The sequence below is a fragment of the Pygocentrus nattereri genome, chromosome 1, assembly GCF_015220715.1.
Source record: "Pygocentrus nattereri isolate fPygNat1 chromosome 1, fPygNat1.pri, whole genome shotgun sequence".
In the NCBI taxonomy this organism is placed as follows: Eukaryota; Metazoa; Chordata; class Actinopteri; order Characiformes; family Serrasalmidae; genus Pygocentrus; species Pygocentrus nattereri.
The window spans coordinates 21,655,106-21,674,781 of NC_051211.1; the positions used below are offsets into that span (position 1 = coordinate 21,655,106).

Sequence of the window (19,676 nt, forward strand, 5' to 3'; positions counted from 1 at the left end):
GATTTTTCTCCTTTACTACACCGCTAGAGGACTCTATATGTCTGTCTTAGAAAGAATAAAGCCTGCTTTACCTGGGATTTTCCTAAACTGTGATTTAAAACTCTTAATATTGCCACCTTCACTTTTTATCCTCCCTAGAGTGTCTGCATTACAGGATTTATTCTATTTACATTGCTTTTAACAAAATAAAACAAAGCATTGAGATAAAAAGCTTTCTTTAGCCTACTTAACTTTATGATTAGTATATACACCCTTAAATACCTTAAATCCTTCAATGATTTTTAGTAACGACAATGGTTATGGAACCATGACAATTCAAAGGACCATCTGCATGCATACATGGTTCTTTACATGATTAAATAGCTCTTCTACATGATGAAAAACCTACATGATGTGGTTCTTCAAAGAACAGTTCTTTTAAAAGGTTCTAATTAGCCACGTATATCAGAGGTTACGTAAATCGGGGGGGGTATACTCCCCCCTCCCGAGGAGCCCCTCCCCCAGGCCTGGATCCAGGGTGAGGCCCCGGTAACCCTAATCCGGGTGAGGGAAACTGGGTCCTGATGTTGTTCGTCATATGGGGTTTTTGGATCACCCTTTGTCTGGCCCATCACCTCGGACCTGTTTGCCTTGGGAGACCCTACCAGGAGCTTTCGCCCCTGACAACATAGCTCCTAGGTTCATGTAGGCACGCAAACCTCTCCACCAACGTAAGGTGGTGATCCAAGGAGACACACTGGCACAACACATTTTAGATTTTCTCAATTACATTTTAATTTACATTTTCACAGAATAACATTTGTACACTCGCTTTCATCTTCACCACTAACCTCCATCAGGCCTGCTCCTCTGCCCTGTCTGTCTCCTTCAGGCTTCTTTCTTTCTGTCCTTGCCTGTGTTTAGTACTACATTGCTTTTTTTGTCATTTACATGAACTGAAGCATTAATGAGAGACCAATCAGGGTTTTTTGAGCTGGTAATATTCTTCTCACCTGACTGTCTTTATTGAGGAGTTGGGGGTTGTAAAGCTGCGTTACAAACATTCGCTATGTGACCTTACACTGACATTAACCTAATGTCAACAGCAATAGTAGGCCAACACTGTGAATACTGGGCTTCAAAAAACTGCAGATAAATGAAAGCACACAATAGAAAAGCTGTTAATAACATTACTTCTATGTCCTTCTATCTGTGACGTTTATATATGTGTTATAGCTTGGCCACTTGTCTTTTTCTGGTGTAAACAAAGTTAGCTAAAAGTTATGCTAACTAACAAGCAACTTAAAACTCGATAGCCAACTACTACACTGACCATAATTTGTCATAAATTCATATTATAGGGAAGTATCTTCACTACATAACTGCTTATTGTCTCACTCTGTATGTTATATATTTTAAATAAGGGCTACTGTCCATTTTTAGCCAAAATTCCTGTCAGGACTTCACTTTATATTATCAGGGTATCCTCAGAGAACCCCCCCCCACCCCCCCGCCGATCCCCACCGACCCCGGCCTGATACGATTGGCTTACAAACCAAAAGGCTTGCTCTGATTGGCTGAGGCGAGAGCATGCTAAACAGAGGATGAACTGTTATGATAGTAAGTCTCTGGTAGTTCAACAGAGGCCGTTCATTAAAACAGCAGCAGCGCCTCCCGCAGGTCGCACTTTGTAATGACAGTATATGGTGAATTTGGAGATGCCCCTGCATAAAGCAGCTAAAAGGCTTCTACTTTTATTACAATATATACAAAATATATAACCTTTTTGGTACTATATAGATATGTACAATCTTAGCAGAAACAAAACTCTATAGTACCAAATTTCTTTGTCTTGTAACAGTATTAGAACCCTGTGCAGAACCAGGATTATGGAGATCTAAATGACAGTTATGCATGTATATAACTAAACTCTAGACAATCACATAAGCTATGCAATAAAATCATTTAAGCAATAAAATCATTTATTTTTACTAATGAAAGTTCTGTTCCCTGACACATTTAAATGATTTAACATTTAGAAACACAGTTAACATAGTAACAGTTGTAACTGCGCTAGATGTAACCCTATTCAGCCATGTATCAAAATATGTATGTATCTATATGATCCATATATTGAGTATAACAGCATAACACACCACATATGTACACATTTTCAAAATATATGCCTGGCCTCTTATGATATATGGGCATATATGGGATTTTTAGATTACACTCAGTTTTATCGTCAGTGCTCAGCGTACAGGTACAAAGCGAATGAAGCGCATTTAGTATCTAACCAGAAGAGCAAAGACAGTATTACTTATAGATTAGTGCTGGAAAGTAGTGCCATGGTAAGGAATGCTATATCTTACAATAGACGTACAGTTACGGACAGTGGAATATTATTCATATTACATATCATTGCTGTTCGGAAGAAAACCTTGTATCTCCATTTTTGGCATGTTTCAGTTTTGGTCATAATTTGAAAGTATCTGTTACTCTTTACATAGTTTGTAAGTTTTATGATGAGTGGCCTAAAAGAAATGACCCAAAATGACATGGGAAAAGTTCCGGTTCCATTGACTTACACTGAAAGTGAAGGTTTTTTCCTTCTCCTGTGAATTTACTATTTTGGAGATGCGAGGTTTTCTTCCACAGCAGCGATATGTAAATATTTAAATACACATATTCAGAGTGGGAGAGGACAGAGTTAGGGAACGCAGTAAGACTGTATGGACTGTATGTGGATAAGTATGCAGTATTAATGGCATGTAGGCCACAGTAGGTGCACTCATATAACCTACTGTATATGTATAAGAACAAATATAAGTTTGTGAAGAAAATAACACGTCCTACTAGGGTGGGCTTTACTCGTGCCCGCACTGCTGTTAGTGAACTCTAAAAGAAGTGAAACGACCCGAGGCGAGAGAAAGGAGACTCTGCCGTTCAGGCCCAGTAAAGCTGGGGTAGGAGGTAAACGGGGGCGCCACGTTTCTCGTGTTTTCTGTCCGTGGGGCGTCTCTGGTCTCAGTGTTTGTTAAAGGTCTGCGTTATCGGGCTCCTCTATCAGTGGCGGAGGCTCTCCTCACATGACTCTCATACCCAGGATGCTGTGGGCTGCGAAGAGGAGGAAGAGCACACGGCAGGAGTTTTTCTCCAAACGCGCAGGGAAAGTCCGAGCTGAGCCGGTCTCGGTGTCCGGGGGCTCTGGGGGCGTTTCCGCTCAGGCTGCTGTCGGGTGGACTTTACTTCTGGAGCTCAGACCGCTCGTCTGAGCAACTCGGGGAAGCGGCTCGAACTTGTGCCTTGTTGTCGTGCCGAGAAGAGCGGCGGGAGAGGAAGAGAAGAGCTGCGGTAGCTACGCGTCCCCGTCACTGCCAGGGTATGTTTAACTGCGTTTACCACAGCTCTGTCCTCATCTTCCCGTGAGGGAGCCGGGGAGCCGCCGCCGCGCCTCGTGTCGGCTCCACGCCGGTTCTGCGCGACCTGTTTAAACGTCAAAAAAGTGACATTTTCTCGCGTTGAGATCGCGTTTCAGCGCTCCTCACGGGCGCCCTCTGCTGGTAGGAAAACTCTTGGTCTGGACTATGCCCTCACCTGAAAGGGGAACGCCACCGAATTTTCAGAATGTACACGTAATTTGATCATTGCGGTGTCTGCATCTCTGTTATGTGGTGGTTGGTTAGTGTAGTGGGTAACACCTCTGCCTTCCATGCTGGAGACTGGGGTTCTGGGTAACCACCCTACACTATACCAATAAGAGTCCTTGGGCAAGACTCCCAACACCACTTTGGCCTACCTGTGTTAAAAAAAACGATCAAATTGTAAGTCGCTCTGGATAAGAGCATCTGCCAAATGCTGAAAATGTGATGTTAAATGATCTTTTGTAATTAAACTCACGATCTCAGATTTATTTACAGTGATGGTGACAGGCAATAGGGGTCCCACCTTATTATTTATATATAATCATATATATATATACATATCTGATATGTGGTTGAACTACAAAGACTTCAGTGCAGACTGGTTGACTTATTCTTAGGTTACAGACAGAAGTGTGTAATGGGCCCGCTGACAGACCCTGGCCTTAATTTTTAACTTGCTTTATTGCATGTCTTACATGTGTATGAGTTTCGGTATGTTTTCATATGTATGCTCATTTTTACTTTGTTAGGACGTGTGTGAAAAAACCAGTGAACATGCATAAGCCTCATGTTATATGTATAAAATGAATATTTTAATAGATACAGGAATATAGAGATGAAATAAGGCTCAGATTGGGATACTCATTGCTAGAGAACCCCCAGAGACAGTCCGTATTGGTTTGATATAGTTTGATATAGTTTTATTAATTGTATGTGTGCCAGTCACATGTCTTTTCAAACCTTTTACATTCGGTCAGCCTTAATCTGCAGATCACTGGGCCTTTTCTGAATTGCCTGCAGCTTTAAAAGGGTGAAATAGCTGTGTTTTGGTTGTTGGAGGGGTCAGACTTATGCTGCGTTCTAATATGAATAGAACGTTTGAAGGTCTACTCAGAAAGGCACGCTGTGTTGTCTTTTAGTAAGAGGGCTGAACAAGTGATTGATTGTAAATAGTTTTTGCCAGAACTGCCCCCAGGGGTTTCTAATAAAGTGCTCCAACTTCTTATAAATCAGTAATAAGTGCTTAGAAAGAATTAGTCTTTTTGCATCCGGTGGTAATGATTATTGATTATAATAGAAGTCTCTGAACAGGGCCTTTCATAAGGCGTCATTCAGAGCTCAGGGTGTCTGATCTTATCACAGAGGGCCGGTGTGGCAGCAGGTTTTCATGCCGTTCAAGCAAGATAAGATCTGATTCTATGAGTTTTGAGTTTATTCGATTGGTCTCAGTCAAGTAATTGATTGTGTGCTCCTGCTTTGTTGGAAAGAAAACCTGCAGCCACGCTGGACCTTTGGAGACCTCTGCTGAGGAGCATCTGCGGGTTTGAAAGCGATAAGGAGAGGAGACGTGTTGAATTACTAGCTGAGAGAGGCGGCCAGAGGAACTGATAGTGGAACTAATAGGAACTAATAGGAGTGTTTGGTGATGGGTGGGTCAGAGGTCACGCCGGCTATCCAATGGTTTAAGTGAAGCAAAGAGCACGTCTAAGTGAAAACTCATGAGTCCAGAATGGTTGGAGCAGCCTACATGAAATCCTTTATTGATTATTAATAACATCAGAAGAATAATCAGATGCCTTTGGCTTTATTTGTGCGGGTCTCCCTTTCGGTCATTGTACCCGTTGTCCAGAGAGGACAGAGGCTGGCCTTTCAGCGTCTGCCTTCTGAAACACAATAGTTCACACTTGTTTCTTTGTTCTGTCGTGGTGCAGCGTTCTGTCCTTTTTGATGTTGTTAGGCTTTGGTTTTGTGTGTGTTCATTTGCATAATGTGTATGAGTGTGTGTGTGTGTGTCTGTGTGTGTATGTGCGTGCATGTGCAGATTTGTATGACTGTGTGAGCATATGTGTGTAAATCGCTGTTCAAGTTGGGATTTGCTGATTTAAATTTTATAATATAAAGTTACTTTAAAGTTTATGTCCAAAATTCAATCAAATCTAAAGGCAAAAATGGATCAATACCTTTTATTATTTATTACTTAATAACTTCTTTTTTCACAGATTTCTTGAAATATTGAATAAAACCTCTAAAACTACTTTTTGGCGAATAGAGTAGTATTTAAATTGTTAGTTTATATATGTATTATTATGTATAGTATTATATAGTATTATATTATTATTATGTATAGTTTATAGTTATTATTTTATATAAACTAACAAAATTCAATTTTTGTGACAGATTATTCCAACTAACCTTTCCGCCCCTTCATCTCTCTTTCTCCCTTTCTCTCTTTTTCTCTGTCTCAGTCACTGAATATGGACCACAGACTCATGTTCTCTACGTTGGAGGCAGTTTGTGTGGAGGTTATCTCTGCCCTCTCTGGTCAGCTCAGTACGTCGTACAATGACGCCACCAATCAGCTGTTAGCAGTGATGAGTCGAATTCAGGAGCATGGCCGTGCTGTGGAGGCGCTGGTCGCTGGCTTCGCTGCTGTGTACCACATCTACGACTTTGATACCGAGACACCTGGGAATGGATACCGTACATTAGTCAAGGTAAACTTCAACTGCCAGGAAGAATGCAGTTCTACACAAGCTTAATATTTTACATGAATGAATACATCCATATGCAAAGGTTTAAATACCCCCAGGTGAATGATCTGTTTTGTTGTTTTAAGTGTTAAACTGTACATTTTAATGTACAATTTCTGTATCATGATCTTTTTAATGTATTGGAAAACCAATCTTCCAGTATTTCTTAAATTAATAATAATGTTATAAAATATAATAATAATAATAAAATGTACAGAAATGTGTTCTCTGTAGAGGATATGTTCACTTATTTTCACTCAGAAAGTCAACAAAAATTTAAGCAGGTCGACCAAAAGTTTGCGTACCACTGTATGTACAATATACACAATGCCCTCCAACTGATCACCATCATTTGTGTGATCATACGGTCCAATAAACATTGAATATTTTGGTCAAAATATTGCATATCAGCCTTACACCACATCACATTACTGATTGAGTAATGCGTTATGTAATGTATTGCAAGGTTTATGACAGTTTAAATATGTAGCGTTAATATTAACATACAATTAAAAAATATTATTAACATTTTGGACATATTGTGCAGCCCTGTTATCAAACATGATTACATTATATGCGGTTTGATTTCATTCATGGCATCTGGCAGACACTCGACTTACAATTTGATTATTTTACACATGTAGGCCAAGGTGCTGTTAGGAGTCTTGCCCAAGGACTCTTATTGGTATAGTGTAGGGTGCTTGCCCTTGTGGGGGATTGAACCCTAGTCTATAGTGTAGAAGACAGAGGTGTTGACCACTACACTACTCCAATCATTCAAACTTGCATGTTAGTGTTTGGGTCATTGTTCATATTCGGTAAAGCTTTTTTATTAAAAATTGTGTTTAATGTGGGAAATTGTATTTGTCTACAGGTGGTGCACTCCTGCGTTCTTTACATAATCCATAAGGGCCGTTACATTGCCTCCAACTGTGGGGGGGTGTTTTTCCGGGTGGACCACAATGCTAGTGAGATGGAAGCGTACTGCACGGCTCTGTGCCAAATACGAGCTCTGCTGTACCTGGCCCAGCGGTTGCTTAATGACAACGAACATGGGCAGCTCTACTCTCAGGAGGGTGAACTGAGTGAGAGGTTCGTGAAAGAGTACACGTCCATGCACAAGGCCTGCTTCTATGGGCGCTGCCTGGGCTTTCAGGTGAGTCATTGATTTTCTAATTGAAAAACAGAGAACACACTTCTGCACATTTTAATGCATTTAAATAAAAGAGTTCACTGATTTTTCACATTTTTTGAAAATTAATCGATTGCGTAATGAATTGTACTGAGGTGCAAACAAAGTTGCTCAGAGTGGTTTGATGTGAAATCATTCAGTGTGGAGACACCTAATGGCACAGATTTCTTTACAGTGGTGGTGATAGGAAGCAGTGGTCATAATGTCTATTTACCACCAAAACCACCAGTGAACCTGCAGTTGTTCTCGTGAGTTTATACGGGGAAGGTTAATAATGGTAATAAATCAGAAATGCTACATGTTCTATGGGGACTTGAGCATAAGTGTATTCAAAAACATGTTTTAGCTTGTCTCAGAACTAGCGTAAAGCGATGTTTTGGGCATCAGTCAACACATCTGTTACCATTTTATGTTTCCTGTGAAGGAGCTTTTAGAGACATTAAGACACTGGGACCGTCGCGGGCTGGAGGTTAGGGAACCAGCTTTGTGACTGGAAGCTCGGCAGTCTGTGACTGAGGTGCTCTGCTCCCTGGGTGCTGCGGATAGCGCTGCCCACCACTCCGGGCATGTGGGCTCACTTCCCCCTAGTGTGTGTCTTCACCAGTGTGTATGTGGTGTTCCACTGCACGGATGAGTTAGATTGCAGAAGTGAAATTTTCCCGTTGTGGGACTAATAAGGGTCACTTAATCTTAAAAACTGTGCATCTGGTTGTTATCACAACCACTGTGAACAATTCTGACTTTTTTGGTTTCTCTGGAGTATTTCACAGCAAACCACTCTGAATGACTTTGAAATCTGTGAAATTTCCCTTTGAATTAGAAAAAGAATAAAACATAAATGTGGCCTGTGCAAAAGTGGTACATTTTTTGTCTTACGTTTTTTCCAGTATGTTAAACTCAGCAAACTAAAAAATACTATAAAATAAGTTATATGTATGTGTACTAATTTCCACTTCTGTCATTCCAACAGTTATATATGACTGAATGTTATATGATCTATATCTCTAAGGGGAGGTTCGACCAAAATTACATTTACACGATTTTGCTTTTACCTCAGCTGTTGTCAGTCAGTTAAGACATGTTTGGTGTTTGAGCTTGGCTTCCTTATTTCTACACTTAGTCTATAAAGCTAATAGCTAACAAGTAATGGAAGCTTATAGCCTGTACTAACACCCACTGAAACGCAAATGCGTTTTGCGTAATCTAAAATATATAGTTTGTCTGGTTTCTGAAACTGTGTGACGTAATGTTATGGCTAACAACATTCAGGCCTCAAATTAGCTGCTATTGTTTTTAGCTGTGCAGTGCAGCTTTGTCTGTCTTTCTAGCTAATAGCGTGTAACACAGTATCAAACACATCAGCAAGTCTGTGTGTGATTACTTAACGTTACTTTAAGGGAAGTCTGTGATGATTTAGACATGTAGTTTGCACAGTGTTGTAATTGTTTAGCTGTCAGTTTGGATTACTTGTTAGCTACATTAGCCTCATAGCTCCAGTATCAACCTGTGAAACTTCAGGTGCTAAAAATGTCTTGGCTGAGTAACTACGTTTAGGGTTAGGTGGAACATTGTGTTTTTTTTTATTTTATGTCACCAAATAATTCCTTTAAATTACTCTAGCTTGTGTTGATACATGGAATTAATATGGTTGTGTAATTTAATATAAGTTTCTCTTTCTTTCTGCCCAGTTCTCTCCCTCTCTCAGGCCTTTCCTGCAGACAGTGGTGATCAGTATGGTGTCCTTTGGAGAGAACTACAATAAACAGCAGAGTAGACTAGGTCAGTGACTGTTGTTAGCATTTCAACGTGATGTTAAATGACCCCTTCCCCCCAGATTTGTGTATTATTAATGATATTAATGCATTTTCCTTTAAGCTGATTAAATGGGTCGGGTCCTTTCTAGTGCTTGCTTATTTATTTATTTTGCAAGTCGCTTCCCACCATTCATTGCAGATTTAAATTCTGTCTATAGGGAGGGCAGCTCTCTCGATATTCACCTCTGGGAAGTATGTGGTGGACCCTGAGCTGAGGGGGACCGAGTTTGAACGGATCACTCAGAATCTGGATATGCAGTTCTGGAAGACGTTTTGGAACATCACTGAAACCGAGCTGATCTCAGTCAGTTGGAATTTTTATGCCCCCCCCTCCCCGCCCCCCTTTTAAAAAGTCAACGTCAATCGGAAAATCATAACACATTTTCTTTCCGTTCTGTGCAGTGCAAAAGTCTTAGGCACCTAATGAGACTGCTTAGAACCATATATCTCAGCAGTATGTGTGCATTTGCTTGTCAAAACGCTATATATCATTAGAATAATTGAAAACAAATAGTGCTTTGTTTTCTTGTGAGCTGGTTAGAAGAGCACAGAGTTGCTTCTCCAGCCATCAAATGATTTTGTAAAATCCAACAGCGACATTCCTAAGGATTGCTAAGCTATGCCGCTACAGGAGATCACTACTTACTGTATTAATATTGGTTGTATTCATTCTAATATTGTTTTTTATAAGTCAATAAATGCTCACTACCCCGTTAAATAGCTTATTACATCTGCTTTTGTCAGGTGCCTAAAACCATTGCATGGTACTGTATTAACACACAGCATCAGCGAGGCTCTCTAATAATGTTGGTGCATGGTGTCTTGACAAAAGTATGACAAATACTATTAGATTTTAATGGCTGATGTACAGACAAATAATGTAATATGAGCAGGGCCATGAGCTAACAAGGTAAGAAAGGTCCATTTCTATTTAAGCATTAAATGAGCTGGGTGGGTTTCGGGGGTTCTGTAATGTAATTTGTAAAAGATTCAGTCGATTTGTATACGTTAATGTATATTTGGTGTAATTTCACCAAATTACCACAAACTGCCCATAAATATTGTGGTGTGCAAAAGTTTGGGCGCCCCTGGTTAAATGACATATTTTTATTTTCTAAGAGAAAATAAGTTACACATCCTTTATGGAAAACACACTTCAGCATTTTAATGCACAATTACTGTTTATTTGCTAAATTAAACCTATTGGGGGGGGGGAATGTAGCCTCTGCCAAATTTATGGTACCTTTTTTATTGTATTTTTTGTATAAAAGATGTAATTTAGGTGTGCTTTCTGTATGAATGTGATAACTTATCTTCACGTAGAAAATCTACAGAACATGTAATTTGACTGTGGTGTTCACATATTTGCATGTCACTGTATGGGACGATTGTGAATTGACAGAATCATTGATGTTGTTGGGTACCCCCAGAGGTGTAAAGATAAGGAACCCCATGCACAGCAGAACAGACTTGAGCAACAAGTCATTTTTTTGTTCCAGATACAGACAAAGCAGTCAAAGATTGGGACTGATTTGATTTCTTTCTTTGACTTTCTCTTTCTGTCTGTCTCTCCAGGGTTTAGCCAGCATCACGTCTAACCAAGTGCAGGTAAATCTGACCCTGTCTGTTCCCGGAGAGTCGCTGAGTTTGCCTCTGGCCTCAGACCCAAGCCTGACGGTCACTGTGTCCCCTCCTGTTGCCCACTGGGGACCAGGCCCTGTGAACATGCGCCTCATCTCTCACACACTGCGCGAGGGACAGGTATGCTCTCGCTCTCGGTGAGAGTGCTCATGCAAAATACATTACTGTTTAACTGTTTGAAATCATTTGCCAGGTTAATAGTTTTATTGAAACAACAACAACAGTAGTGTAAACTCTTTACAGTTTAATGTCTCTTTACAGTAAAATGTTTTAATTGCTTTATTCCATATTTCAAGTATTTTAAGAAGGTTAAATTACCTATAATTAGTCCTTTTTGGTAAGACTGAATGTAATATATAGTGTATGCTATTTGAATAAGTAATGTGGTTTAAGATTTGTCGACCACTTTTGAAATATGTAGCAAATTGATTACTAATTTTAGACTAATTCCTTTTAGAGTTATCTATAAGTCTGTACATCATTTATCTGCAACCACACTTGTTTTATATTATTAAAACATTGATTCCAAACTTTTGAATGTACAGTCTTGTGCAAAGGTTTGAATATTCCTGGTCAAATTCCATGTTTTGATGATTTTCTGAGTGAAAATAAGGTAAAACATCCTTTGCAGAGAACTTACGGACACTTTCTATTTAGTTTTACATATTTTAATTAAAAAAATATATATATATGCATGTGCCAGTTTTTTGCACAAGCAAATATTGAATGTTAAATTCAGCCAGTAAACAGTGCATTAAAATATTTATTTTCACTTAGAAAATCAACAAATCGTAAATTGACCAGGGGTGTTCAAACTTTTGCATATATGACTTCAAATATCTTGGGTCAACCATCCAGAGCAATAGACAGTGCAAAAAAGAGGTGAAGAAGAGGGTGCAGACAGGATGGAGTGGGTGGAGACGGATGTCAGGGCTGATGTATTTCAGAAGGATAGTAGCAAGAGTGAAAGGGAAGGTTTACAAGACAGTAGTGCGTCCTGCTATGATGTATGGTTTGGCGACTGTGGCTCTGTGTAAAAGACAGGAGGCTGAGCTGGAGGTGGCGGAGATGAAGATGCTGAGATTTTCGTTGGGAGTGACAAGGCTGGACAAGATTAGAAATGAGCAGATCAGAGGGACAGTGAAGGTGGAGCAGTTTGGAGATAAAGCCAGAGAGGCCAGGTTGAGATGGTTTGGACATGTGTTGAGGAGGAATAGTGGATATATTGGTCAAAGAATGTTGGAGATGGAGCTGCCGGGTAGAATGAGAAGAGGTAGACCTCAGAGAAGGTTTATGGATGTAGTGAAAGTGGACATGGAGATGGTTGGTGTAAAAGTAGAGGAGGCAGTGGATAGGGCAAGATGGAGGCAGATGATCCGCTGTGGCGACCCCTAAAAGGAGCAGCCGAAAGACAAAGGAGTTCAAACTTTTGCATATAACTGTATGTATGTGATATCATGATCTAAAGCCCATTTGTGGTATCTGTGAGACAGTTGATCAGCATCCAAAGCAAATTGCTATGAATTAAACGGTTGTTAGTGAGAGTTTATTAAATCTGAAATAATATCTTATTATTGTCTTATTACTATGTAGATGAAATAGCAGAGTTTGTTGAGCTGCTCCGATTAACCCAAACTGTAACTCAACTGTACTGACTGTCTCTATAGGACAGTGCAGAGCTGCTGGCACTCTCTCGCTCTGAGGGGCCTCAGCGATCTCTCTCCATGGGCTTCAGGAACCAGAGAAGCTCCCCGTCTCCATGGCTACTCATCCACTTTCACGGGGGAGGATTTGTGGCACAGACATCCAGATCTCATGAAGTATGTTGAAAATATTTTGTTCTTATAACTGTATAGAGCTGTGTGTTATAAGTTCTTATATTTACTTTGATAAAATGTATTTAAGATTTCTTAAAGAGGAACTCATTCAGTCATTCAGTTATGTAAACAAAATAATTCAGAATAGTCTGATGCGAAATGGTGCATTATAGGGAAAATTACCATAGAGGGGCTTTAGTAATTAGTTACATTTAATCAAGTACATGTACTTAAGAAAAACATTGATGGATTAGTCCTGATTAGTTTCTCAAGCACATTTGAGAGTGAAGAAATCTACTTACATTTTAACAATTTGTATTTAATTAATTCCGTTTTTTTGTGTTTAATTTCATTATGTGACAACATCTGTACTGTTGTGATTGGTCAGATTTCTGTAACTTAGTATTATAATGTAATGTAGTATTTTATTTTGGACCAAAAGAATCTGTAAAGCACTAAAATAGGAGCTGTACAAGCTTCAGCTCATGTGCTGCTAGATGCTGAATTTACTAAGAGGTTCCACTGCAGTTCTATAAATTTCTCAATACTTAAGTAGTTTTTTGGCAAGGTACTTTTACTTTTACTTGAGTCATTATTGTACCCTCGTATCATTACATTTACTTGAGTACTAGTTTAGGCTACTTTATCAACCTCTTGCTATCCAAAATGGCCAGTGCACATACATGTGTTATTAAAAAACATTGATTCAGGCACCAGGCAGCATATTTATAACTATTGTATGTAATAACTTTCTATAAAGGAACTTTTAGAGCACTTCAGAGGTCTGGTTTCTATCACCACCACTGTCTCTATCTCTAGAACAAAGCATTTCACATCAAAATACACTTAGTTTGTGACTTTATGTATTAGCATTTTAATTATACAGAACTTTTGACAGATCTGTGCAGTCTGAGGCGAGTTATGTGATGATTTAGGCATGCAGTTTACATGATGCTAATTAGAGGAGTACAAAGCTTTCATTACATGTTAGCTACATCAGCCTTAACGCTCCAGAGCGAACTGAAAGAGCTTCTATCATTTCTCTGTTCAGCATTTCTCACACAGAAGATCAGCTTCTTGTACTTCATGTACTTAACCTGTTAATCTGTCCTGGATATGTGTCTGTTTTCAGAGTTATCTGAAGACCTGGTCAAGGGATCTGAATGTACCGATTCTTTCTGTGGATTACTCTCTGGCCCCTGAGGCCCCCTTCCCTCGAGCCTTGGAAGAGTGTTTCTATGCTTACTGTTGGGCCTTAAAGAACTGTCACTTGCTGGGTTTGTGCTACATGGCAACACACATACACAAAACATGCTACCAAAAACATAACTTTTTGTTAGTGTTGACTGTGTGGGGCAGAGATGACTCATAAATTTGGCCCCTAATGTTTTGTCTCAGGCTCAACAGCAGAGCGCGTGTGTCTGGCGGGGGACAGTGCGGGCGGAAACCTGTGCCTGACCGTCTCAATGAAGGCCATGTCTCACGGTGTACGAACCCCTGATGGCATCATGGCTGCATACCCGGCCACGCTTTTGACAACAGATGCCTCACCTTCCCGGCTCCTGACACTCATCGACCCACTGCTGCCTCTCAGCGTGCTTTATAAATGCATCAGTGCTTACACTGGTAAGATAGTAATCTATTTCTTATGTTGCTTATGTGTTTTTCAGTATTGTTACTGTGATTTGAAATGCACTTGCTTTATAAATTAAGGTCCAGGCCTGTTGTTTTGGCCAAGAAAATCACAATTTCCACTCCTTCTGGCTTGAAGCTTGAATGCTGAATGTAGTGCACCAGTCTGCCAGTTAGTTGTGTTTTCATGTATACAGAATATTTAAACTGATTGTTTTAGGCTACATGAAACTAAAGTGCACTTGAGTTGCATTAACGTGCCCTGCAACTTATCTTCAACTTCGACAGTTGCATGCAACCCAACTCCTGGAAACAAGTTTTTTTAACATGAAACATGACCACATCAAATGACATACTTTAGAACAATTTTAACAAATCAATGAACAAGAAAATAAGACAAGATGCACTATCGGGCAGTTGATGACAACCACCCTGTCTGTTCCGACATATCATACCACAGAAAAAACTAAATATCGCTGTTTCAAGATATTGTATTTTTGCTATATTGTCCTGTCTATTATGCTATCCTCATGCTAAAGGTGAAGTTTATCATCATCATCATCGTCGTCATCGTTGTCATTGACCGCTTAATCCAGATAGGGTCGCGGTAGCAATTGGGAGAGCAGAGAATCCCAGATGACCCTGTCCCCTGCAACTTCCTCTAGCTCATTCCCAGGGACCCCAAGCTGCTCCCAGGCCAACTTGGAGATGTAATCCCTCCAGCGGGTCCTAGGACGACCCCGGGGCCTTATCCCTCCCAGGCCTGGTACACCCCCACTGGGAGACGTCCAGAGGGCATCCGAATCAGATGCCCAAACCACCTCAGCTGGCTCCTCTCAATGCGGAGGAGTAGCGGCTCTACTCTGAGCTCCGTCCAGATGGCCGAGCTACTCACCCTGTCAAATAGTGTGTAGCCTGCCACCCTGTGAAGAAAGCTCATTTCCGCCGCTTGTATTCGCAATCTCATTCTTTTGGTCATTAACCACAGCTCATGACCGTAGGTGAGGGTCGGGATGTGCTGTATATTTTTGTTATATTAATCATGATGTTTTGTTCACATTTGTAAGTTCAGCCTGTATTACTGTTATATACTGTAGATAAAGAGTGAATGCTTCATGTTGGCCTCCCAGTTGGTCTTTAATTGTAATATCTGTGATTATAAATTAAGAGAAACTCCCCCTTCTATATTTCTTACTTCCTTTCTTTCCTTAAGGCTTCTCCAACATCTCCATAAAGTAGTTGACAAGATTGTGTTAATAATAACTTTATCTCTCCACTTCTGGTTCTTTCTCAGGTACAGAGAATGAGTCAGTGCAGCCAATACAACACCTGGACACTCTGAGTGCTCTGGGCCGGGACACAGCAGTGTTGCTAGGGGACATCACACAAGGAGCCTCCAACTGGCTGCAGTCACTACTTAACAATACATCTGCCTTGTCACCACCAGCAACTAGATCAGCGAACGGGCCTCAAAATGCAGCGCCTCATTCTGATGACACGCTACAGTGCTCTAAGGAATTCCCTGAAGGCTTCGAACCACTGCGTTCTGGGTGTCTGGCGGAGATTCGAACCCCCTGCACCCCTATAATGAAGAATCCATTTGTGTCTCCTTTACTTGCACCGGACATTCTTCTCAAGGGACTGCCACCGGTGCACCTAGTGGTAAGAACCTAAACTGAGGGGTGACAGAAGTGTGTAGAGGGAATTTTTTGTTGCTTTCAGCACCTGACTTTAATGAGCAATGTCATGGATAACCAAATTTTTATTTCTATTAAGTTTTATGTAGTGTGTAAATGCTGTTTTTCAAAAAATACTATTCACTCTGCAGTCCATACAGTCTGTGTTTGGAAACTAAACTGCTAAAACAGCATTGTTCTCATAATGCCACAAAAGCCACCACATTTACATATATCCACCAGTCAGAAATTGCATCAAACCCAGGCTGTATTTCAAACAGCTCCGTACTACCTAAATAGTGTTCTAGCTATGAAAGTTTAGAAATTCTAGCCTCTGCAGCCAAATAGTGCATCATTTGTCGAGTATGGATGTGTCTGAGTCCCAAACGACTGTTTCTTAGCTATAATTTGTGCCGTTGTGGTGCAGAATCCAGTATTTAAATTCTTACACAGTGCACTATGTAGGGAGCAGGTAGCCATCTGAGATTCGGCCCCAGCATGAGACGAGGGGATAAATAAGACCCACAATGGTAATTTGGTGACTAAAAAGTACTACAAAGTTTTTTTCATTAAACAGTGCTGTGTTATCATATAGTCATCGACTTATGACAAAAAGTAAAAAAATTAATGAAGTGATCGCAAAATACAGTGATGGGCGACCGAATGTTCTTCTCCCCATTCAGCGGTCCATGGGTGCTTGGTAATAATACCATACTCTAAAGAAACTACATTTCTCTGTAGAATATTTATGTTGATAATTATTAATAATAATGTGAAAAATTGTGTATTTTATCATGTTTTATGTTGGCCTCCACTCAAGGCTGTCCCTTGCTGCGAGTTTATCACAGATCATTAGCTTATTTGAGGCCGTGTTCTGGAAGTACTGGCAATTGCACTAATATACTCAAACAAGTGTATTGTAATTCATCACAATAACATATTGCCTGCCCATTCTTATTATATACAGCCACACTTGACCAATGTTTCACCATTATCTTATTTCCCAGGCTTCGGCTTTGGACGCCCTGTTGGACGATTCTGTGATGTTTGCCAAAAAGCTGAGGAGCATTGGCCAACCAGTGACCTTGACAGTGATAGAGGACCTCCCACATGGCTTTCTTAGCCTATCACAGGTTTCCAGAGAGACCCAGGAAGCATCAGACATCTGTGTGGGACGAATCCGAGAAGTCTTTGAACAGGAATCGCCACCTGACACACACAGGCAACCAAACCTCAACCACAAAAACAATTCCATGGTTGGGTAAGCTGGACTGTTAGGAACCTCTAATGTTTCCAGAACCAAGGAAAGTAGCTTTATAAGCTAATAAAAATCATGGAAAACAGAGAGTGAAAAGACATAAAGGGACTGAAAAAAATAAAGGGAAGAAATTTGAACCAAACTAGAAAAACACCCACACATAACTGTTTTTTTGTGAAATGTGTCTTTCCCTAATAAGATATACAAAAGTGACCTCACAGGCTTCCAGAGAGTATAGAGCTGCCTTCATTTCTGGGTTCACAATGGACTTCTACAGCTGCACACGTTAAAACTGTTCAACACCGCATCCTCAGGTTATTGTGTAAATTTAGAATAAAACAGCGAAACTGTTCCGTTATTAGCTTAATGGCTGATTTTATGGGGTGGGGCTACTTTATCATAGCTAACAACAGGAGAAAAAAGTGGAAATTTTAAAGCACAACCTACATCATTGTGCCTTATTGCAGAACTGGTGTGTAAAACAGTGATGGTATGTAACCAATTCCAGCATGCAGGCATGCAGATATGTAGAGAGATACTGGCTGCTTTGGTGATAAAATAAGCAGATCAGTCTATTTTTTTTCCAGGCCTCCCAATAGCATGCATATGACTACAAATATTCTGTTTATCAGGTCTTACTATAAGATAAGATAGAACACATTGATAGAAAAAATTGAGTTTTATCAGTGAAGTTTTGCATAATTGTAAGTTTGTATGCCCCATGGAAACCTGTGCATGGTCATTTTTCTTACTTCAGAAGCACCCATTTCATAAAAACCACCTTAAACGCTTCGCACAATGAAAATTAGGAAAAAGCTCCAAAGATGTTGCCCTACAGTGGATTACAGTACATTGAAAGCACTAAAACGAGAGTTGCTCTTCAAACTTCTCTACATTTACTGAATGTCTCACCAGCATATCGCCATTGTGCTTTCCATAAAGCTCTAAAATCCATCTATGCTGCTGGGCTTTCCTTTACTGACATGAATCTGTTATACTTTTTCATCAAATGATATCTATATTCTATTGGGGATTTTTACTCTGAAAATGCACTGTGGGTGCATCGAACATCGTAGGTAGTTCAAACTTTTTACAGGTGTTGGTTTGAAGCATAGGTGTTCAATCTTGGTCATGGAGATCTACCACCCTGGAGAGTTCAGCTCTAATATTCTGTATTATATATTCTATATAATATTCAGATGCTCCTAAAGGTCTTCATTACCTGAATTAGGTGTGTTTGATTAGAGGTGGAACTAAGCTGGGCAGCGTGTTGGATCTCTTGGAGCAGGATTGGGCACCTCTGGTTTGGAGGAACGCTACTGCACCAGCTACTGTGTGGAGGCCTGCTGCTTCAACTGGATTTACAAAGATTTACTATACCAAAATGTCTGAATGGGACAAAGTGGTCAAAACGTGCTGGCCATCATGCTTCACACCATTGTGCCCATTTACTTTTAAGATGTGCACAAGAACATTACAATAAGCATTAAGGGCATGGCTGTTTTAACAGCCTGTTTTCACTTACTATGCAGTTTTCGTGATATGGTTCTATTTAATGAATGAATGTAGTATTTTTAATACCTCTTAACAGGCTTAATAATGGCCTAGATTTCTAAGCTGCTGTAAATATACATCTCACCTTTGTATTTATACTTCTTGTATTTATACTGTTTGAGATGACAACAGCAAAGTTGACTATTTTCATAAATGCCTAATATTTCTACCTTACACCTACTGCTAATAAATATCTTTGTTTATTCAAATATTGGTTGAAAAGAATAAAAGAGACTGACAGTGTTTTTGACATTTTGTGTTGTTATTGATGAAGTAGGTTAGCTGACATAAATCTGTGAGCTTTTAAAATGCCATGCAATTGTGCCCGAGACAGAGAAATGGTGCAGTAAAGAAACAAAGCGTTCATTATTCTCAACAATAGAAGAGCCTTAAAAGATTGCGCTGAAAATGTTGACTATAGAATGCAGTATGCATCTTCAGCTGCTTCTACACTTCACGCCTGGCTTCCTTCTCTTTGCTTGTGTTCCTGCTGCCCTCAGCAGTGTGTCTGATGTTCTTCAGTAGTAGTGCCAGCCAAGATGCAGAGGTGTGAAAGTGCTGATTATTGCTTCCCTCAGTGAGTGAGAAATAGAAGACCATCCTGCTTGATGATTTGACCTTACTTTCCCCGAGCTTGGTTCCTTTACATTCCTTTACCTCACTTAAATTGATCTTTTCTCTCAGTAGCTCACTGTTTCCTTCAGGCTTATCACCCTACACCCTTAAAATAAAGGTGTCAAAAAGGGTTCTTTGGAGCAATGCCATAAAAGAACCACTTTTGGTTCCTTAAAGAACATTCTGACAGTGGCTCTTTACCAATTCTGTAAATGAGATTTGAGGGTGAAGAACCTTTTTAAATGATGTAGACGTTCTGCACCAGTTTTTAAGATTTTTTAAGAGTACTAGAGTTTTGATGTCAGCTCCAATACCATGTTTAG

The 19,676-nt window shown here is 40.0% G+C and overlaps 1 protein-coding gene across 1 annotated transcript; it reads left to right on the forward strand.

Moving 5' to 3' along the window:
- Nucleotides 1–3,109: 3,109 nt before the first annotated feature.
- On the forward strand, nt 3,110–18,981 carry lipea (lipase, hormone-sensitive a). The gene is made up of 11 exons (XM_017725582.2): nt 3,110–3,361; nt 5,870–6,118; nt 7,029–7,310; nt 9,035–9,125; nt 9,319–9,464; nt 10,736–10,921; nt 12,469–12,621; nt 13,751–13,895; nt 14,017–14,244; nt 15,545–15,912; nt 16,934–18,981. The coding sequence occupies exons 2-11, from the start codon at nt 5,879–5,881 to the stop codon at nt 17,189–17,191; spliced, it is 2,097 nt and encodes a 698-aa protein (XP_017581071.1). The 5' UTR covers nt 3,110–3,361; nt 5,870–5,878; the 3' UTR covers nt 17,192–18,981.
- The last annotated feature ends 695 nt before the right edge of the window (nt 18,982–19,676 follow it).